Below are 23,502 nucleotides of genomic sequence, written 5' to 3'. Positions count from 1 at the left end.
CCAGTTTTAAAGACTCAATGCTACTGATTCACTGTGAAGAGTTATAACCCTCATTAAACACTCTAACAGGCTACAAAGTACGACTGTGAAGTACGGCACCAAAAAGATCTTAGTTTAACATTTAGCTTTTTTTCTTTTTATAAAAGCAAAAAGGGTAGATGGAGAAATGAAAGAAGCAGGGTAGAAGACATAAGAGTGAGTGAGAGATGGCGAGAGGGTGGGGGTCGGCTATGTCTGTTCTAGTGTGGTTTCGGGGAGTTATTTGGTGTTAAAATATGCCTTAATGGTTGATGGGGATCCATTTATTACAGGCAGGAAGCAGAAGGGGGGGTTGCTCTTCTCATTTAATGTGACCACCGAGAAGGTCGCCAAGTCCTGCAGGCAAGCCAGCATTCCTCTGCGCCAATGCAACATACACACATACACGCATACATACATACACGCATAAGAACACTGCAAGGCATCTAAATGCATCTCATGTGTGCAGATACAAAGACGCGTAATCTTAAAAACATACAAACATTGTGATGCTTTTAGCTTACAAATGTATACATAAAATCTCCCACAAACAGACTGTGGTCCCTGGCAGTGAGAATAAGACCTTTTCTAAACAATGAAAACACATGCATAGACACACACAAACACAGAAAAGCCTCTGCAACTAAAAGCTTATATAAAAAATACTCTTATTAATTTGTTTTTCAGCTGTGAGCTTCGGTTTCTCTCCGTCTCTCACTTCCTGTCCCTGATCCGTCACTTTGTCGGCCACGGGACGTAACACACCGCTTCCTCTCTGTCACACTTTCTTTCTTCCCTCCTCTGTGTCCGTCCAATACAGAGCCAGATACAGCTTGACACCCTTCCCCTGCATTAGGGAGGGTGTGTTAACACCTCCTCCCACACACACTCTGGAGCCCTAAGACCTGTTTATGAAGTGCAGGGCTCCTGGCCTGTTAGCACACACACACAAAAGAAGAAGGAGAAAGATTCAGATACAAATTTGTGTTGGAAAATTACTGATTTTTTTTAAGGGATTTGGTTGAATGTTATATTTTGGATTGGACTCACGTTAAACCACTAAAATCAAATCAAATCAGGTTTTATTTATAAAGCACATTTTAAAACGATTTTTGGTCGAGACTAAAGTGCTGTACATGCAAATAATAAATAACACATTACTACATTCGCAAAGAACAGAAGACAATAAATCACCACAACAAATATAAAAATCCAACACAGGGAATTGTCCGTAGTCATACTCTGCTCGGACTAGAATGCCAAGGAGAAGAAGTGAGTCTTTAGTTTTGTTTTAAAAACCCCTAGAGTCTGGACCGAGCTCATATGGAGGGGCAGAGTGTTCCAGAGCCTGGGACCAGCTGCTGCGAAGGCTCGGTGCCCTCTGGTTTTGAGCCTGGTCTGGGGCACTACCAGCAGTAGCTGGTTTTAACTACGCTGCTGACCTGTTTATCAAATTTAAAAATGCTATCGAAGGTCACTCCAAGATTCTTGACAAAGGGGAGAATGTTTTTTTTTAGGGAGCCCAGAGTATCAACTGGGGAGGCTGGAGATTGGGGTCCAAAAAAGATGACCTCAGTCTTACTCTCGTTTAGGTTGAGGACATTTTGGCTCAGCCAGGATTTGATCTCTGTCAAGCAGTCCATCAATATCTGTAAAGTGTTTGCATTGGAATTGAGAGGCAGATAGATTTGTACATCATCTGCATAACAATGGAAGGGGACATTGTGTTTTGTATGGATTGAACCCAGGGGCAGTATGTAAAGTAGAAAAAGGATGGGGCCCAGAATCGAGCCTTGGGGAACCCCACAGGTAAGAGGGGCTTTGGCAGAGGAAAAGGCACCCAGCTGCACTGAAAAGCTACGGTCTGTCAGGTAGGACCTGAACCAAGCAAGGGCAGAGCCTGTGATGCCAGCGGACTGTTCAAGCGGTGACAACAGGATGCTATGGTCCACAGTGTCAAAGGCAGCTGTCAGGTCTAACAGCACCAGGACAGCTGGGCTACCTGAGTCGGCGGCTAGGAGCAGATCATTAAAAACTCTTAAAAGGGCTGTTTCAGTGCTGTGCATGGGGTTAAAGCCAGACTGAAACTTTTCATAGATTCCATGCGTGGTTAAAAAAGACTGCAGCTGGGCATAGACTACTCGCTCCAGAACTTTGGATAAAAAAGGTAGCTGGGAGATGGGCCTAAAATTTGCGAGAATGGAAGGGTCGAGATTTTTCTTTTTAAGTAGTGGCTTTACCACGGCATGTTTGAAGGCAGCTGGGACACATCCTGAGCCAAGAGAGGTATTTAATAGTAATAAAATACTTGCTCCAACTGAATTAAAAACATCTCTGAGACGGCGAGAGGGAATGCTATCTGAGCTTCAGTTTGTCGGCCGCAGGTGCTTGACCACATCCGAGAGAGAAGAGAGGGATACAGGCTCAAAGTGGTCGAGGACAGCAGGGCACAGGAAAGGAGCAGGATCTGGGGTAGCACTAGTGTGGGCTAGCCGAAGAGCAGATACTTTTTCGATAAAAAATGTAAGGAACTTATCACAGAGAGTAGTCGATGGCACAATTAGAGAAGCATCACAGGGATTAATGATCGAGTTGAGGACATTAAAAAGAACCTGAGGTTTATGGCTGTTTTTGGAGATTAACAGAGAAATGTGCTCTGTTTTGGCTGCTTTGACTGCCGTCTGGTAGTCGGAAAGACAAGCACGAAGGATTTCTAAGGAGACATGGAGTTTATCCTTTTTCCATTTGCTCTCTGCGCGCCTGCAAGCGCGTCTGAGGGCACGAGTACAGTCATTTAGCCAAGGCTCTGAGAGAACTTTGGTGCGTCTAAGCGTAAAAGGAGCAACAGAATCCAAAATTAGTGTACATGTCGAGTCAAACATGGAGATAAGCTCATCAGCATTAAAAGCACAGTTCACATCTCATTTACAGATCAGGGAAACATTAAAAACATCAGAAAACTGTGAGGCAGTCAAGGGGTTAATCGAACGCAGACGCCGCGCAGGAGCTCGTGATTCGAACCGGTAAATGGTCTGAGATACGCGTTGTTACACAGATTTCATCCACAGATACAGACAGTCCAAACGATAATACTAAATCTAAAGTGTGTCCTTTTTCTTGTGTTGGGCCAGCTACGGACTGAATGAGACTGAATGAATCGGGGAGATTTAAAAAATCCCTAACCAGAGGTTTGGACTCGCAACACACATTGACATTGAAGTCTCCGCAAATCAAAACACGATCATATTTCACTATGATCCTGGACAAAGTCAGCAAAGTCATTCATGAAACCCTTATTGCACTTTGGCGGACGATACACGACTGCGCAGAGTATAGGCGAGGACGGGTTAAGTTCAAAAAGCTGCAACTCAAAGCTAGCATAGCTAGTTACAGGGTGAAGCAATCGGCATTGGAGGCTAGCCCGAAACACTGATGCTATTCCCCCACCATGGCCGGTGGTACGGGGGGAGCTGAAGAATGTACAGTCAGGAGGAAGAAGTTCAGAGAACGGTGTATACTCGCCAGCGTGGACCCAGGTCTCCGTCAGAAACATAAAATCCAGATCACTAAGGGTTTACTGCTTCTGTGTTTTGTGGTTCATTTCAGAATAATCTGGAAAACTATTGGTGTGTTTCAGATTTATGTGTCTTTATTCCCGTTATGGCATAGACCGGTTGAATTTGAGTCGGTCAATGTCGCTGATTGTATCTCATAAAAATATTTTTAAATGTTGGCTTGGTCGCCTTAATGGAGGAAAGCGGTCGACAAAGTGTTTTGATTGTTATTACAGTGAGTTTAATGGCGCCTCGGTGCGCACAAAAGAGAAGAAAACTGTCTTGGCCGCTGTAACTGCGTGTGCGCTCCAAATCAAGTTATACAGTATCAACATTTTTAAAACAGAATAAGGTAACAGTAATAAGCTTCACTTGGCTACTACAGTCGCCCAGTTAAAGGTTGTGTAAGGTTGTGTGTGCTTGCTTTTATTGTTATGAGTGTGCGAGTATATTGGGTTACATGGCGGATATAAGGCTCTATCCCCCCTTTCATCAGCTGAGTGAGGAAGAATCAAGCAGCGACACACTGCAATCTGACACTGACGTGTGCACACAGACTTTAATACACACAGTAGCAGAAAGCAGACACACATCAATGCTGCCCATCACTCACCAGCACAAAACCTCACAGCTGCTTTCCATTGATAATAACACACATCTGTCGCTCTGGTATTAGATTATATCCTCAGTAGAACTTGAACACCTGAAATTTGGTTTGAACTTAAAATAATCATGTACATTCAACATTCCAGTAAAACACTTACACTATTACGGGCTTTGAGGCAGATTTAATTTTATCAAGCCAGCCATTATCTGCCTTTCTAAAGGGATCCTCAGAAACCCTCTTCTAGCTGTACACACGGTTGTTGACCTTGACCTCTCCTGGTCAGACAAAGGGACAAACTACCTTACTGAGGTCAACAGTGAAGGTCGAGTTGTAAATGTATGTGGAGGGAAAAATGTAAAAAGCAATCCTTTATTTTGGGATTTTTTTTAATAGAATATGCTAAAACAGTTTTTCCCACTCTGTTGCTTATTACATTTAACTTCACTCCCACCTATATATTTGTATCAGTTTATTTTTCATTATGTGCTTGCTTACAAAGCCATTTAACTTGGATGCAATTCCAGATTGGAAAATGATAGTTTAACATTTTGGGAAATATGCTTTTATCAACATTTCTTATTTACAGTTAGCAAAGAAAATGCATAGCGCTCATGTCTATACAATAAATATGAAGCTACATGGGCTATTAATTTAATAGAAGCAAGAGGAAATTTAACCGGCTAAAAACAGCTAGCATAGCCTTGTCACACTCACAGCTAGCACAGCCTTCTCCAAATGAAACTAAATTCACCTGCTAGAAGCTCACATGTTTTGTTTGAATTAATCCTTACGGAACTGATTTCATAAAAACTACAATTTGTCCCTAAGTAGTTTTAGCCACAAATTGTCAGATTTGGTCATAGCCAGACTAGCTGTTTCCAGTCTTTGTGCTAAGCTATTGGCTGCTGGCTGTAGCTTCATATTGTGTGTTTGCAGATACAGGACTGGTTTCAATCTTCTCATCCAACCCTCGGCGAGAGAGCAAAAAATGCTTTTTAGTGAAATGCCCTATACACATGAAAAATGACAAAAGTGTTTGTTTTCAAGATCATCAGAAAAATAATATTCTTTTGCCAAAAGGTTTAAGATTCAAAGTCTTCATATTCTGGACACTTATCCCTCTCTCCGGTCCTTCTCACACATGAGTGCGTCATATAACAACCCTGATCTGTGCTCACAGTGGAGAAAATTACCTGAGTGTATTGGTGAGAAACTGAATGATAAAATCTAGTTTTAAAGGAGAACCCAAGTAAGTGAAGGGTTTGAATAGTTACTGTGTAACTGTGAGTATCTGTGTGTACCTTTAGTGTTTGCAAAGGAGGGGGGGGGGGGCGGGTAATTACGGTGTAGAATGTCTTCCTCATCACTGGAGCTGACCTGAGAACACACCAGTTAATCATCCACTAACTGGCAGCGAGAGGGGGAGAGAGATCCAGGGTTGCATTCAACAAAGTTAGACTGAAAGAGAAAGAGACACCTTCATTCGTTAAAAGGTAAGAGGAAGAGACAAGTCTAAATCAAACAGTTTGGACTGAAGGATATACTTACCATAGAGTGGAAGGACAAACAACCTGCGTCCGAGGAAAGGCACCTGGGGATTTTTTAGCAGTATTCTCTCTTTGTGCGTTAGTATGTGTGTTCTATGTGGGCCGTCCGTTTTTTGGATTTGATTGTGTGTTCTTGAGGGGGCCACATGGGGTCCTGGCCCTGTAAGGGATGCCAGCTGCAGCGTTAAATCCCGCTCCGGAGGACATGGTGGCAGAAGGAGGGGGCGACGCGTCCCAGTGGGAAGCTGCGGGGCCGGGCCGGGAGCGGCTGCCCTCCCTGAAGGTCCCCAGGGAGCTGCTGCGGAGCTTCCCCCACTCCAAACGGGTGGGATCCTACCTGGTGGGGAAAATGATCAACAAGGGGTCGTTTGCCAAAGTGATGGAGGGGCTGCACATCGGCACGGGGGAAAAGGTTTGTGCTTTCTCTTCCCTGACTAAGAGAATAAGAGTGAAGAGATATGTGTCAGACCAGAGGGATGGCCAGCACCAGATCACACACACAATGTTTTGATTACAACTTGTAACTGATTATTATACTCACTTGTGTTTGTAGAGGGCAGTGGCCTATTATTATTCTTTTTATGTGTACAAAACTTGGTAATTACTTCTACGTACAGGAACAAAACATTTGCTCAGCATAGCTGAAGACGATTCAAAGTTGAACCGTTTCTGCTCAATATATCTGGACTTCTATAAAACATAATGGCTAATAGATGCAGCAACTGCAAAATATATAGTAGTAATAGTTATTATTACGTTACTAATACAAATTGTTTAGACAACATATATAAAAGTATTTCCCTGATGTCCAAGTCCAAAAAAATAAAAAGGGACTACATCCATGTTAATGTTTATATTTTTTTGTTTATTATTTATCTATTTGATGCCGTGGCTGTGAATATATGGACGTGCACTTATTGACAAGTGGAGGCAGGTTGTGTGTGTGTCTGTGTGTTTGCATTTTTGTGTCTGTGGGTGATTCAATGTATATGTAACTTTCCTTCACCGGTCATCGAGTCCCTGACCCCGGCTCATATGTACATGACCTGGTTGCCATAGTAATGACCAAACTCATCTCTGGGGGTATTTGTTCCTCTTAACCCTCATTACCCTTTCCTGATACAAGAGCTGTGGAGGTGAAGAACGGAAGCAAAGTAGACCTTAGAATCATAATGAATCATAATCTAAATTTAAGTTAAATTAGTTTCAACACCAAATATTTACTGTTAAGGCATTATTAAAGGAATATACAATTGAAATAAACTGAAAGGTCCTGTCGTTTTTACCAACAATTTACTGTAAATTACAAAAGGTCCGTAAAATCCTTTTGTCAAAGGAGCTTAATAATTGTATATCAATATCACCTTCAGGAATGATAATGCCCGTCCAAATGCCTTTTCCACTCATCCTCTTGAATGGATATGGGATGAGAACACACATTGCCAAGATGACTAAAGCCTTTAAACTTGCACTAAGAACAATAAATGATAGGATTAGACTTCCTAGTTATCTCCCAATGCAATATATTGATTAGAAACAGCTTTTCTATCAGTTACCCAGGGCATTTTGTTTACCGTTTGCTTCATTCGAACTCTAAATTCCTATAAGTACCAATTTCTCTCCAGTTCCTTATCTTGATAGCTTGTTACCTTGTTAAATATAGCTTACGTTTTAATTATGTATGGAGTGATTATGGTTAATGTTCCAGTTAGATGGTGGCTTTTGGCCTTTGAAAAGAGCTCCTAAGCTACAACTACTGAAACATCTATCTGATTGGTGTAGAGGACTGTGGTTCTGTTGACAAATGAACATGTGTTTGGAGATCAACGTTTTTTTTTTTTTAAAAGAGCAAAGACTGAAGAAAAAACATAAACCGTTTGAGTGTTTGTGTTCAGGTGGCCATTAAGGTGATCGACAAGAAGAAAGCGCGGCAGGACTCGTACGTGCTGAAGAACATGAAGAGAGAACCTCGGATCCATCAGATGATCCGACATCCTCACATCGTGGTCCTGCTGGAGGTAGAAAACTCAAAACACACAAATTCAGAATGATTTTAACAGTCCTAATAAAGCAATGATCGGGTCTTAAATTACATACACCTGCTTGAATCTAGGCCAATTTAGCATGGATTATATTATTTGTAGGTGGTTATATAAATGTTATTATACATGGCACTGTTAAACATAGCTTGTGTGTTTGTAAGACCCTGGAGACGGAGAACAGCTACTATATGGCCATGGAGCTGTGTGCTGGAGGAGACCTGATGGACAGGATCTGTGAGCGGAAGCGGCTGGATGAGAGGGAGGTGCGGCGCTACACCCGTCAGATCCTCTCTGCAGTGGAACACCTGCACAAACACGGCGTCGTACACAGGTGATACACAATCTATTTCCACCAGAAAGCTTGATTTCAAAGAACATTTGGACACTTTGTGAAGTATGCTTTTTGCTGTGGTTTCCTGGAGGCTCTGAAGTTGTTGCGCGTATCCAATACATTATTTGATAGTGGGCTCCAGCCCTTTAGTTCACATATTTACCCTAAAAACATAAATACAGTATTAACCATACAAAAATATAGGGGTCCAAATCAAATTTGGCCCTACACTTTCCAAATCCGTGACAGAATAACGTTTAATTTTCGGTTAGCCAAACAAAGTTCTCCCTTCTTTAGGAGTAGGGTACACTGAAAAAAACAGGGAGTAGCTAAGATTTACTTAGGAAAATCGAAGTAAATTTAACAGCGTATGTTTCGAGTAGCTTCTACTTACAGTTAAGAAGTCTTTGTTACTAAAGTAAACACTGTGTAGAGCCGATGAACGGGAGTCAGAGGCGGTGTATTCAGAATGGACTTCCACACTTTATCATCCGTTAATCCACCAGAGGTAAGTACATGTGCTGCTCTGTATGATGAACTAGCATGAATAACCCCAAACCCCGGTACCCTCACTCTCCGGTCCGGGAACACACACTATGTGACTCAGTGAATTATGTCCCGTAACTGTCACCACACAAGCCCCCCCAGAATTCACTAATACACAAAGTCTGTGTTGCGGAGAGGAACGACAAGCTGACCACCCCGACTCTGAAGAACGGGAGCCGGGGAGGCGACCTCTGAAGGGGCGGCCGCTGGAAGAGAAGGGACCGGAACCGCAGGCCCCAATTCTGTGACAGGGGTCGAGACCCCAAGTCCAGTTGAGCGGCCTTCACCCGGTCCACCGAGACGTGCTCGGCTCTGCCACCCAGGTCGACCACCAAGTTCTTGTCCCCGTGCTCCAAGACCCGGAAAGCCCCATCGTAAGGGGGCTGCAGGGGGCCTCTGTGCGCGTCGTGTCGGATGAACACATGCCCCGAACTGTGAACCCCGGTCCGAGGAAATGTCTGACGGGGTGCCAAACCGACACACCCACGTCGCAATGAAAGCCCGGGCTATGTCAGCCGCCAAAGTTGACATGAGAGGGACCGCCTCCGGGCAACGGGTCGTCCTGTCCACCATGGTGAGGAGGTATGAAAATCCCTGAGAGGAGGGTAATGGACCAACCAGGTCAATGTTGACGTGGTCAAACCTCCTCTAAGGCACCAGGAAACGCTCTAAAGGGGCCTTCGTGTGGCGGTGTACCTTAGCGCGCTGACAAGCCACGCATTCACAAGCCCAAGTCCTAACGTTCTTTTTCAGCCCCCGCCAGACGAACTTCGCGGCCACCAAGCGCACCGAAGGCTTATCACCGGGGTGTGACAAGTCGTGCACTGCCTCAAACACGGAGCGCCTCCAACTCGCGGGAACGACTGTCCGAGCGCAGCCTCACGCCATCCTCCTTCAGGGCTTGGACGCCGGGGTCTGTGACCTGGTCCGCCGCCATGCGGGTATAGTCCAGGCCCAACTGGACGGCTCCGATGATGACTCTGGAGAGGCAATCTGCGACCAGGTTTGATTCGCCAGCAACGTGCTTAATGTCTGTGGTGAACTCCGAGATGTAAGACAGCTGCCACTGCTGACGTTCAGACCAAGGCTCTGCCAATTTTGACATGGCGAACGTGAGCGGCTTGTGGTCGACAAACATCTTAAATTCACGACCCTCCAGCATAAAACGGAAGTGCCGCACAGCCAGCCAGAGCCAAGGAGTTCTCGGTCAAAAGCGCTGTACCTGCGTTCCCTGGGCTTCAGCTGACGGCTGAAAAAGGCGAGTGGCTGCCAAGCGCCCTCCACATACTGCTCGTGCACCGCACCAACGGCGTAGTCCAATGCGTCTGTGGTAATGGAGATGGGAACCATGGACGATGGGTACGCCAACAGTGCCACCTGAGCCAACGCGGTCTTGACCTCCGTAAAAGCAGACTCAGCTTCCGCCGTCCAGTCGATCGCCTGGATGGGGGTCGTACCCTTCAAAGCCTCATACAGCGGCCGCATAATGTGGGCGGCCCGGGTGATGAAACGGTGGTAGAAAGTCACCATCCCCAGAAACTCACGGAGCGACCGGGCTGTGAGCGGGCGAGGAAACACTGCAACAGCCTCAACCTTCGCCGGCAGGGGTGCTGCACCGCCTTTGGTGACGCGGTGTCCGAGGAAGTCAATGTCAAACACCCCGAACTGGCACTTTGCAGGATTGATTATCAACCCGTGTTGGCTGAGCCTCGTGAAAAGGGCTCGGAGGTGTGACAGGTGCTCTTTCACCGAAGCGCTGGCGACGAGTATGTCGTCCAGGTAGACGGACACAAACGGCAGGTCCCGTAGCATCAAATCCATCAGGCGCTGGAACGTTTGGGCGGCTTTCTTGAGCCCAAAAGGCATCCGCAGGAACTCGAAAAGTCCAAACGGCGTTATCACTGCCGTCTTGGGAACGTCCAGGGGATGCATGGGCACCTGGTGGTATCCGCGCACCAGGTCCACTTTAGAAAACACCAGCGTACCGGCAAGATGTGCTGAAAAGTCTTGAATCGGGTAGCGGTCAGTCGTTGAGGCGGCGGTAATCCCCGCACGGGTGCCAACCGCCGTTCCGCTTGGGAGAGGCCCAAGGACTGTCAGACCGGCGGACTATACCCAGACGTTCCAAAACTCCGCCCTCGCTACTGCAAGCTTAGAAGGGTTCAACCGCCGAGCTCTGGCGTAGACCGGGGGACCTTTGGTGGTGACGTGGTGCTCCACCCCATGCTTGGTGGTGAGCGCGGAGAAGGTGGGTAGCGTCAGGTCTGGAAATTCAGCCAACAGCCTGAGAAAAATGTCCGCCCCCGACAGCGAGCCCGACAGTCCGTCGTACGCCGCCTTGCCAAGTGTACACACAAGGGAGGAAAACGTCAAGGCATCAACCAAACGTTGATTTTTAACGTCCACCAGGAGTCCGTGAGCACATAAAAAGTCTGCCCCGAGGAGGGGAAAAGAAATGTCTGCCATCACAAAATCCCAGTTGAACCGCTGTCCTCCAATACACAAACACATAGGCCTCATGTCGTACGTGCGAATGGGGCCGCCATTAGCCGTCGTCAACCGCGGTCCGTGTCCCCCACGAGCAACGTCTTCCCTCAACGCAGGAACCACACTCCGTTGAGCGCCTGTGTCACACAGAAACAAGCTTCCTGAGACTCTGTCGCTGACGAAGAGAAGCCTGCTCGTGCCGAGCGCCGCCCCCCCCCCCCCCCCCCGTTTCCCGGACGTTTGTAACTTCAGGGAGCGATACACTTCTTTGCCCTGGCCCCGAACCGCGTGTGGTAAAAACACTCTCCTGTGTCCCCACGCCAGTTTGGCACCGTCGTGTCCAGCCTCCCCCATGCCTTCTTAACTGGTGATGGAGCACTGAGCGTCACAGCTAGCGCCTCTGCACCGGACTGCTGGGTAGCCAGGAAAAAACGGTCGGCCTCTTCTGCCAAGGCGCGGGGCTCCGTAATGGACATGTTGGCTTGCGCCGTCTGAACCCGGGAAGGCAAGTGGCGCAGGAACGTCTCCATAAACAAAATCCGGGGATCTTCCCCCCCCCCCCCAGCAGATTCAGCATTTTCTCCATGAGCTGAGATGGCTTGCTGTCTCCTAGGCCTTGAATGTCAAGAATCTGGCGGGCCCTCTCCTTCGCAGATAAGCTAAATGTCTTAAGGAGAAGGGCCTTAATCGCCTCATATTTGCCATGGTGTGGGGGGTCTGCGATAAATCCCACCAACCTGGATGACGGGGAGCTTCCCATCGCTGCTACCATAAATATTTCAAATCCCCGTCACTGACTTGTCGGCAGGCAAAGTGTGCCTCCACGTGTGCGAACCACGCCAAAACTCTGCTTCAGAAGTTCCTATTTAAAGTTTTACTCTGAAAACGGTGAAACTGGACACACAAGAATGTACATTATTTTCAAGCATAGCAATCATTATAATATCATACATTTCCCACGTGTGTTAACGACCATATAATGAACTATGCGTTAGCTTCATGCTAACCCCTATGGGAAACTATTAAGGCTAACGGTTAGCATACATCATCGCAACTATGAATTCACAGCAATATTTCCACCATTTAACAATGTATACCTCATACATACTTTTCATAAACAATGTTGAAACAACAGAGCATAGAAACACGTACAGGCATATTTTTTCTTAGACAACAATGCAGAGTAGAAACGTGCATCTGAATACATGTAAGAGTTCTGCATAACTACGGCAACACTGAAAGTACAATACATAACTCAAAGCACTGTAATTACCATTTGTACCCACTAGGTGTCCTTTTGACCTCAACAACAGGGCAACACAAACACATTTTTTTTTTTTTTTTTTCTGTTGTCTGATACAAGCCATGATTAATCTACAGTTTAGAATGATTTTAACAAACACTGCACATACATCCTTTAAATTAAACAAAGCAGGCACATAAACACATTGATATACTGTCACTCAGAGGTCGAAGGAGTATCAGGCCCTTTTCTTAAGTAAAGATATTCATACCACACTGTAAGAATACTCTATTACAAGTGAAAGTCTGGTAATAAAAACGTTACTTAAGTAAAAGTATAATTAGCTAAATGCTGTTTGAGTATTAAACGTAAAAAGTACCCTGTAGTAAAAAATCCAATAGTAACAAACAAAAACGTAATAGCTCAAGGATTTCTATCAATATTTACATGTTTTTGTAAATTAAAAAACAGAACCTTATACTTTATAAACTCTATATAAGATAGTGAAGCACAAAGTACAATATTTGATTTGTAGTGGAGAATAAAGTGCAACGAAAAGAAAATTCTCAAGTACCTCAACATTCCTCGACTGCTTCTGCAAACATGTGGACTTTCAAGAGAAATCTTGAGGAAATTAAGTTCAAGAAAGATTTCTGCAAACGACAGAAGCGTATTTCAACTTTGATGTGTTACTTAAGTTCATTGCATGGATGATGTCCGTGAGCAGAAGGCAGGCGTTCACCCTCATCACAAACCGCCGATCCCTCGATAGAGATGGACACGTTGGGAGGTGTGGCGTCTTCTTTTGCTGAACTTCATGGGGGACATGGAGCTTCATCACACACTCAGCATAGTAATTTTTTGGTGATATCTTTGTCTCCATTCTGTCAAAACATGTAAATCAGTGTTAACATAAAATACTGTAAACTTTTCTGTGAATTTACTAAGACTGATTGGGTTTAGCTAGCTATTTAATTTAGTATTTAAGTAGCCATTGATTTTACATGTCATTGGGGTAAGCTTCAAAGGGCTTTATTATCATATGCACAGTAGCTACAGTGTGGATATGGGAATTTATATTAACTCTTATTTGTTACGGTCAAAGTATGACTACAATTAAGGAAGCTCAGTTTATTAAATGTTTGCTTTGTTCCCAACAGGAAGTAAACCTGATTAAATAATTGGGTATATAGGCTCAAACTATCAATTCTCCTGAAAAACACATTTTGAATCAGAATATTAAACATTGAAATTGAGTAAGTTTGAAAATATATATAAATATTATACAGTAAAATTTGATTCCAATGTACTTTATCTAAATGTTAACTTAAAAACTGGAGACTGAAGAGGTTTTTCACATATTGGCAAGATGTACTTACCTTTAGAGAATAGAGATATTCATGTACAAACAGAACAGCAGACACATTTTAACACAAATCAAGCAGAACATTTACCTGGTTCTCTTTAATCAGCTCCTCTGCACTCTTCCAGAAGCTCCATCAGACGGGAGGGCGGCTTCCGTATAACTTCAACGTGGTGCTGTTTAACAGACATGTGAATTATTGTAGCGAACACACATAACTGTAAGTACAGAAAGAAATTGGAAACAAATAAATTGGAAACAAATATTATGCCTTAACTTCATTTTAACGCGCTACAGAAGGAGGCAACAACAGTTCAACTTCACAGTAGTCTTCGTGGATCACCCCTCTGGCCGCATCACAGACTGGCCCACAGAGCAGTGTCCATGGCAGTGAATGTGACATACCCTTTTTTTTAGGAATCTGGTGCCGCTATCTGTCTCAGTGTACACAGGAAATAAAAGCACACATATGCACCACACACAGTCGGATGCATGTGAGTGAACTGACTTGACTTACAATGGTAACATGAATTAATACTTGGGGGAAAAAACTCACTTTTGTAGCAACTTAAGCACAGTCCGGACATCTTTTGGCATGCAATCGACCAAACCATGTTTACTGAGCTAGTGTTACAGCCAGCAAATCATGAGGCACACACACACACACACACACACACACACACACACACACACACACACACACACACACACACACACACACACACACACACACACACACACACACACACACACACACACACACACACACACACACACACACACACACACACACAAAGTAGTTTACAGGGCATTAACAGCCTAAAGCTGCAAGGAATGCAGCACATGGCGCAGTGTGGGAGCTGAAAGTGATATTTCAGTGACATTTTAGCATGTCTAGGTGTAAGAGACCCAATACTCCCACACAAGCACAAACATACACACACTAACATAGTCACAGTGCAACCACACACACTCCACTCAGCTCTGTGCTTTGGTTTAAGACCTTGGCTCTTCTGAAGGTGGGAATGTGATTACCAGGCAATGACCTCATCATCCTGCGCCGGCGCCATGATTCACACATCATCACAACATCATGGACTTCCTCTCTAATGAAGTCCCTTAACGATGGCGCTCCCGATCCTTCAATCACACCTCTCTCTGTCACACACACATGCTCACACACACACACACACACACACACACACACACACACACACACACACACACACACACACACACACACACACACACACACACACACACACACACACACACACACACACACTCTCGCGCTCACATTCTCCACCACAGAGATGATTAAACTGGAAATAAATGGAAATTTGCACATAAATGCACCTCCTACCACCCACATCCATAAGGTTTACCGCATACATTTTCTCCTTTATGACAATGTCTGCTTTCACCCTTTTTCCCTCTTTCTTCCTCCGTCTGTCTTTGAACTTTATTCGGGTTGTGTGAGCGGTGTTTTCTGGATTTTTGCGGGACCCCGAGTGTCTGTTGGTTAGATGAGGGCAGATGAAAGGAACATGGCTGATTCCCAGGCTGTGTTTTATAGGGGATCTCTCTCTCTCTCCTAACCGCAGATTTTCATTTAGCTTGGGAGTTTTAGAGCTGGCTATGTGATTGGCGGCGAGGCTGGGGTCCTTTTTAGGGGGGTGAGGCAACTTTCCCAGGTGAACACAGAGAGATGACTGTGGTAGGGAAGAGCTAGGACGTCAAGAAGAGCGGTCTGAAAATGTAAGTCAGTGGGAGTTGAGTTTTTAGGAGTCCAAAACAAATGAGTCCCCCAAATTAACTGTTCATCCTGAGCCCTACCCACATTTTATTTAGCTTGAGATTTCCTTTCAAACATAAAATGTGAAGGTCTCATCTCATTTTAAAGTCTATAAATTATCAGGAAAACGGCAAAACACACACTGCCAGAATTCTGAAATTGAACAACCACCATAGTGTCTGTCTTTTTAAGTACTTTAAGGGGGAAAAAATACCCTTAAAAATTCCTGTAGGATTAAGGACTGGGCTCATGAAAATACTACAGTGAACCACAGTTTTCCTATTTGACTAAACAGCTCTTTATTTTCTTTTCTTCTGCAGAGATTTAAAGATTGAAAACTTCCTGCTGGACGAACATAACAACATAAAGATTGTTGGTATGTGTACTGATGCACTGATGCAAAGTGTTGGACAAACAAGCATGGTTGACTGTGTATTAGCTATCTAGTGCATCTGTTAAAATGATGATGTTTCATGCAGACTTTGGCCTGAGTAATTCTCTGAAGACTGAATCCCTTTCTCTGGAGCTCCTCAACACGCAGTGTGGAAGTCCTGCCTACGCGGCCCCTGAGCTGCTGGCTCACAGGAAGTATGGACCCAAAGTGGACGTCTGGTCCGTGTAAGTGACAAAGTCTCGTGATGGCCTGCTTTCAAGTGTAGAAGTACTGTGGTGTTACTTGCTGTTTGAAAGAAATGCATTTCAGTGTATGCATTTTGTAAACGTGTCCTTGTTTTTTCCAATTTTTCTCGTGTACAGAGGTGTGAGTATGTTTGCCATGCTGACCGGGACTCTGCCCTTCACTGTTGAGCCTTTTAACATCAAGCAGCTGCACCAGAAGATGGTCAACGGAGAGATCAGCAGCATCCCCAGTGACGTCAGCAAAGGTAGCACCACTCTTCACCTGAGTGCACTTCTTCATTGAAAGAAAGACTGTATATACACCAAGTCTTTCTGTTTGCAAATGTATAATGGTTGGTTAAGGACATTGTTATTATTTGCTATATTAATAATTAGAATTATTCATAATTTTACAAACAAATATATATTTTGAACTGGGGAAGGTGGTAATATTCAGAAAAGAAATCTGAATTTCTATACATTTAAGAATAAAACGTTAACAAAGTCTCTGAAAATAAAGTGGTATATTTAAAAAAAAAGATATTAGAAATATATGACCATCTGAGAGTTTCATTTGCATTTATGACTTAATATTTTAAGAGAGTATTCCAAAAAAAATTTCAATATCTTTTTCAACTCATTAGGATTTGTTATACATACAGAGGCCTTGATATCATAGCCAGTGAATTAAATTGAATAAATATAATTACATTAATTCATTTCCAGAATGACATTATTCAAAACTAAACTACAGAGAAGTACTTTTAAATATGGACATGGTCATAATGTGGTTAAATTAACAAGAATATATTTCCCTAATTTCAAAGACTAAATGAGAGATGTTCTCTAAACTGATTGGATATCCATTTGGATGCGTCTCACTCCGTTACACGGTCAGCACTTGAGCTTTTGTAAATGACTCTTTACGAACATAAAACAGTTTTCTCTCCACAGACCACAGACCTGTCATGACACGGAGAATCGGATGGAAAAAATGTTTTAGTTATTTCTCCCTTCTTCCACTTGGCCTTAGTGTCTCTGTTTCTCTGTCTCTCTCACACATAGTCACTCCATTACACTGTGTCATGGCGCCATGTCACTGCAGACAAACATAGCTCCTGTTACTGTGGGGAAAACCGGCACAGCTCTAAAGCTCTGAAACTGTGACAAGATCGGATTAGTTGCTGTATCGCTGCCACAGGTCTTTTTTTGTATTTTTTGGAGATATAAAAAAAAAACTGTTCCCACTACAAGTTTTCTTTAACCAATCTTTACATTTGTATCAATGCAGACAAACTAAGTGTGTTCAGTAACTATTATACCCAGTTTAAGAGCAACAACATACTAGTACTTAACTAGATCCTATCAGTTCAAACAAACTAAGTTGAACAGAACTGAGACAGCTGATAGTAAGTAGCAAAGTGATGGAAGCAGTCTTGGCTTATGTATATCAGTGAATGAGGCCATCAACCTGCGCCTCCAAAAGTGGATTTTATCAGGAATCCCCATCTAGAGTCAAACTACCGGCGTCGCTTGGCTGTCACAGGACAGCTCCATGTCCCAGGCTGACAGCTTGAATTGGTTGTGCTGAAGGGAAATCCTACCTCTCTGTTGTCTCTGATACAGTTTCAGTGAAGTGACAATTAGTGACATCAGTCAGAAACATTGGCTCTTTAAGTAAGGTGGGTCCCTTCTGGCCAGGCTGGAAAATACACAACTTAAGTGTGAATGAAATAGGGCTCTTTAGCCCACTACTGCTCCCGACGAGCAGGACACATGGGCGTGGGTGAGTTGGTGAATAGGGAACCCAGGGTAAATGCTAAGAATGGTTAACTTTGTAATTACATGGTTATTTATGCTAGTTAGGGTCGATGATAATAGCTTTATAATCTGAAATTAAACCTGTTGAATGTTAGTGAACCTACTTTGAGCTTGGTTTCTGGTCTCCACAACCTGTTTGATGCTGGATAGCTCGGCATGTTTCCCTTTATTAATTACAAAAATGATGTAAGAGTGAACTGTAACAGCACATGTTACAGGCTGGAGGCTAAACATCTCTGTATTTTCCAGGGAAATGTGAACTTGCACTAAACTGAATTCTGAAACAGAATAATTGAAAATCCTGAAAACTAGGTAAACAAACAATACACTGCTTTATCATTGCCCCTGATTCAGGTGCGGTGGCATTTGTGTTGTCTCTCCTGGAGCCAGACCCAGCGAAGAGACCCAGTGTCAGAGCTGCGATGGAGGAGAGGTGGATCAACGAGGGATACGCCAAGAAACCACTACACACACTCACTCATAAAAACAGGTATCTACTCTCAGACTTCAAAATCTACCTTTTTATATTCGAAATCTATATCCTATCTTTCAAACCCATCTAAATATTGGAAAATAGGTAATGTTTGACTTTCATATTCCTAAAAAAAAGGTATGTTAATACCTTTTATACTTTCCGATTTGCTATAGTATATCTGTTTGCAACATGAGGGCAAAGTAAGACTGTTCTGCAGCAAACGTTACAATGTGGGAAACAGAGGGGGGAAATCACTGCAATTTTTCGAACAAAGAGAACGTTTTTGTGGTCAGTAGAGTAACAGCTTCGTGTGTTAGAGCATGACTGAAATGCTTTTATCACTTTACGCAGTGTGGAAATGCAATCATGTATCGCTCCTCTTGGCAATAACATCTTCTTGAATCCACATGAATGAGGTACTGCTCTGTTCTGCTCACATTTGAAAATCATCAACACCAAATCCTTCAGTTACTGCTCGTACTTTTCAGAACCAACAAACCCTTAATGACTATCACATTTCTCTCTCTGCTTCACTCTTCACATTTTATATTTGTTACGGTTTTTCCATCCACCTCTCTTGTTATTTCCCAGGTTGGGTCCAGAGGATCTTAACTCCTCTGTGCTGGGATACATGACGGACACGCTGGGCTACTCCCTCTCTGAAATCATACACACACTCACCATCAACAGACCCTCCGCCATCATGGCCTCCTATCACCTGCTGCTCCACAAGCTCAGCAGGAGCCAGAAGGGAACAAAGGCCAAGGTGAATTTTTTTTTAAATTATATGCATAAACATATATTACATTTTAAGAAAGATGTTGTGAAGTTTTAACAGCTTAAAATGATTCATTTTAAGAAACTAGAGAATAATGACTGGAGTCTTCCAAGCAAGAATACATGGAGAGAGAGGCATGACGCTGACTCAAAGACTCAGGTAATGTCATTGAAATATATGCAATGATCATTTATAGATATATTGATGTGATATTATTCTATTAAAGGATAAGGATTCCCAATAACAATCCCAAAAGTAGAAAGTAGTCAAATAAACACCTGTTCACATTTGGTTGGTTGGTTTATAGTAAAACAATTATTAGCATATAAAAAAATAAAAATAAAAATAGAATATAAAAAATGGAAAATGAAAAACTATAGAAGCGTGTACGGAGACCAAAGCTAAAAAGTAAAGTGGTATTTTGTGTTTGAAATAGAGGTGTAATAAATGTTATAATTCCTTCTCTAAATAATTTCTGGCCTCCCTTTCTATGTCAGCAGCAAAAACACATATACAGAAATTACAAATAGCTCAAAACAAGGCTGCCAGATTAGCTCTATTTTTATGATCAAATAGTTTAAACAAGAGACGAGCATGAATAGACAAGCTACATCAGGCCATCTACTGGCACCTAAACCCAGGAAAAATCTTCTGAAATCTTCTGTGTAGAGCTATAATGGAATGGAACTCATTGCCAAACTACTTTGCTGAAATAGAGTCCAGAGCCTCTTTCAAGAAGAGATTGAAGGGCCATCTACTAATGAGCATGTACCCCTTGTGAATTGTGAACCCTAATTGAATCTTATTTCATGCTTTGTACTGGTCTGGTGCACTCATCCTTGATGTCATCCATGAGTTTGATGTTGAAAGTGGATGAGATTGTTGATGATGTTGGGGATGTTGTTGTATCTTGAATGTTGTTGTATTGTTGTATTATTGTTGTGTTGTTTTAAGTGTCGGACCCCAGAAAGAGTACCTTTTGTCAAGACAAAAAAGCTAATGGGGATCCTAAATAAACATACAAATAAACAAACTCCAATTTTGGTCCTATGAAAACCTAAATATATAGTTTTTTTAAAAAGTCATAAATATTTCATTTACCAAAGAAAAATCCTCGAAATATCTACTAGAATTTCTCAAAAATGTACCTCAAACAGGAGGAAAACATTTATTATTTTGAGGAATTATTATTTGTTGCACAAGTCAGTATTTAATGGAGCGGGAAGATAGATGTAGGATTGAAAATAAGCTACAGCTCCAATGTTCTGGTCGTAAGATGCCGCCCAATACAATGTTCTAAATCACTGATGTTTATTACAGATAATCTTAGAGATAGCTCATACAATATCAAAGTAAAATACCATCAACAATCGAATGAAACACACAAGTGTAGTTCAATTCAACTCTTAATCTTCAGGCAGCTTTCCAAGACTATGGGATGTCTTTTGTCAAAACTTTCTTGGGCCTTTTAACAACTGATCACTTATTGTTTTAGAATGAACAGACCAACGAGAAAAGCTCAAAGCCGTCCAGCCGGCCGTTGAAAGCCCAACAGACGACAGAATATCACATCAACAGGAAGAGGCCTGAGGACTTGCTTAGAAAGGGCCGCCAAGAGGATGCAGAAAACCGTCCCCCTTCCCCATCCCTACCCCAGCTTCCTCACTCTGTCTCCCCCTCAATACCCCCCCGTCTTCCCTCCCCTGGCCCCCTGTGCACAGAGGACGGGGCCACTGATGAGGAGATCACCATCAGCTTAGACACGAGAGAGATGCTGTTTCCTGAAGGTCAGTATTAAAATAATATAGAATAGAAGCAGCACATATCCTAGGTAAAGTGTGTGACATGCTCTATCTGTTTGTTTGTTTGTTTGTTTGTTTGTTCTAGTGTCTGTTTTCGGGGACAGGGAACTTGTCCGTCTTTCTCCTCCTAAAGCCTCTGCATCGCAACTCTGTGAATCCGCCCCTTGCCAAGTCCCTTTACCGGCCGAGCCAATCAGAGACGGCAGCACGTCGAGGCCGATTCGACACACACACCTGCTCAGGACAACTCAATCGGACGGGGCGGCAGACCCCGGGTCAGACTGCTTCCACGACAACCGCCACCAGGACGACCACTCCCATCACCTGAGCATCAACGAGCGTCTAGAGAAGCTGCAGACATTTTATTCCTCAGAGAAGAATGGTATCTCTCCCAGAATGCTCCTGGAGGCGGACGCACACCCCACAAAGACAGAAAAAGACCAACTGAGTACCATGGAGACAACATCCACGTCCACCTCTGCCCAACTGCCCCGCCTGCGCAACGTGGGGGTGAAAGACGGACGAGGCAGGAAGATGACGTGGGTAGGGTTGACCCGACCCGGACCCCCAGGACTTCTGGTGAACGGGTCCAAACCTCCCGCCTTCCCCTCACAGAGACAACATACTTTGGTTATTAAGAGCCTCAGGCAGGAGAGGGACAAGAGAAAAGATCTGTCACCAGCAGCAGGAGGCGCAGGAGACAGAGGGACGGCAGGAGGAGGGCTGAAGAGGAACTCAGTTCAGTTACGATCATCTCTCCAGCGGCGGGTGGCAGACCTGAACCTGCCACTGCTCCCTGCAGCCCTTCAGGGGAAGACGGATAGGAAGAACCAGCTAAACAGCATGGACTACTGAGACAGATATGCGATAGAAAGGCAGTGATAGTGGCCAGGAAATGTTGCAGCGAGAAGAGAAGTTAGTACTGAGGTTAGTCACATGTTTAGATAATAGATTAGAAATACTGACCTGTGTTGAAATACTAGCAACATAAAGGTGAATGAAAGAAAAGATGGATAAGGGATGGAAGTTATGAAATACTGAGTAGAGGTAGGGTAGCAGAAACAGGTGTAAATGGCAGCTTCTTCACTGTTCCATTCATGCCTTGCTCACAAACAGGACTCCCAACCAAACATACCACATACAGTATGAGTGTTTTATATGCTGCAGTGCCAAAACATTTACCTTTAAGCTCTTTAATTGTAATGTTACCTTTGTTTAAAAGGCTTAGGTAGAGCCATTTGGTCTAAACCAGGGGTGTCAAACTAAATGTCATCAGCATTATGGTTGAACTCAAAGGGCCAGTTGTAACTTTAAGACTATATATATATATATAAATATATAATATGTATACAATTATGTATATGCATTGTGGGACATGTAGTTTATGGGCAACGTGCTTCTGTAAAGCGGCATATAAACGTATTATATTCTTTCAAAGTTCTTGCGGGCAACATAAAATGAAGTGGGCCTTGAGTTTGACACCCCTGGTCTAAACCATTTCATGTTTAATGTAGACGTATGGATCTATTTGTATTCACTGCTCCTGAACCCATTTTTGTACTGACATTTAAAGTCAAAGTAAAAAAAGTATCAATTCTACTGTAACCGTTTTCATTGCTGGTTGTTTGCAAAGTTCCTCAAGTTGAAAACAGGGGTTTGTTTACTTTCTCTACCTTTTATGCTCAACTGGGGTATCAACTTCCTCACAATATGACCAAACATACACACTTTGGATATTTTAATGATATGTTGACCACCAAACTAGAAATGTTCCGAGTTTTCAGGCTTCATTACCTTATGCACATTAATCAACATTTCTGCAATGTAACAGTGTTAGTGCAAGCTAACATTCAACTGCAGCGATTTGTTAATATGAATCTCCCTGATTCAAATCTGCTCAAAGATTTAAAGGTTTCTTCTTTGGCCAGTGCTTTACCCTTCCAACAAATTAATGAAAATCAGACCAATAAGCCAAAATGAAAGCAAACATTCGTGGGGGTAATGAGTCCTGACTGACTAACTAATCATAGCATCTATTATGTATTAATTTCTCTGTGGTCAGGTAATTTCCTTTTATTTCATATGACATTGGCAGAGTTAGAAAAAAAAAGGTTAGCTTAATGGATCAAATACTTTGATTCAGATACATTTAAAGGTCCCATTTCATGGCCATTTCCACTGATCATAATTTTATTGTTGAGGTCTACTAGAATATATGTATATTGTGCAATTTTCCAAAACCACTTTGGTTTCTCATACAGCATCTCTGTAAACTACATGTATTCACTGAATTTCACTCTCTGCCTTTAACGGCTCGTTGTAGCTCCAATAGCTCCAGCCCCCACCCTCCCTGTGACGTTGTGAATCGCGCTGAGCTCCGTGGAGGTGTGGTTTCCTTGTTTAGCGACAGCGAAACACAGCCAAACTCACCCTGAGCACACACAAAGTCACAGCCGAAGTAAAAACTATAAGTGT

General features: G+C 43.3%; 1 protein-coding gene and 1 long non-coding RNA gene across 2 annotated transcripts; one reads left to right on the top strand and one right to left on the bottom strand.

Moving 5' to 3' along the window:
* Positions 1-1,548: 1,548 nt before the first annotated feature.
* LOC307015457 (hormonally up-regulated neu tumor-associated kinase) lies at positions 1,549-22,818 on the top strand. Its single transcript, XM_079644086.1, has 11 exons — positions 1,549-6,138; positions 7,622-7,744; positions 7,930-8,099; positions 15,854-15,909; positions 16,013-16,151; positions 16,290-16,417; positions 18,327-18,462; positions 19,039-19,213; positions 19,307-19,384; positions 20,721-21,012; positions 21,113-22,818. The coding sequence occupies exons 1-11, from the start codon at positions 5,896-5,898 to the stop codon at positions 21,880-21,882; spliced, it is 2,310 nt and encodes a 769-aa protein (XP_079500212.1). The 5' UTR covers positions 1,549-5,895; the 3' UTR covers positions 21,883-22,818.
* Positions 12,428-15,627, bottom strand: LOC307015458. The gene is made up of 2 exons (XR_013801542.1): positions 13,830-15,627; positions 12,428-13,259 (listed from the first exon to the last, which is right to left on the bottom strand). It is a non-coding gene; the product is annotated as an uncharacterized lncRNA (long non-coding RNA).
* Positions 22,819-23,502: the final 684 nt, after the last annotated feature.

Source organism: Notothenia rossii (genome assembly GCF_949606895.1).
Source record: "Notothenia rossii genome assembly, chromosome: 8".
NCBI lineage: Eukaryota > Metazoa > Chordata > Actinopteri > Perciformes > Nototheniidae > Notothenia > Notothenia rossii.
Note: the sequence above shows the minus strand (reverse complement) of the source record. Positions and strands in the feature narration are given on the sequence as shown.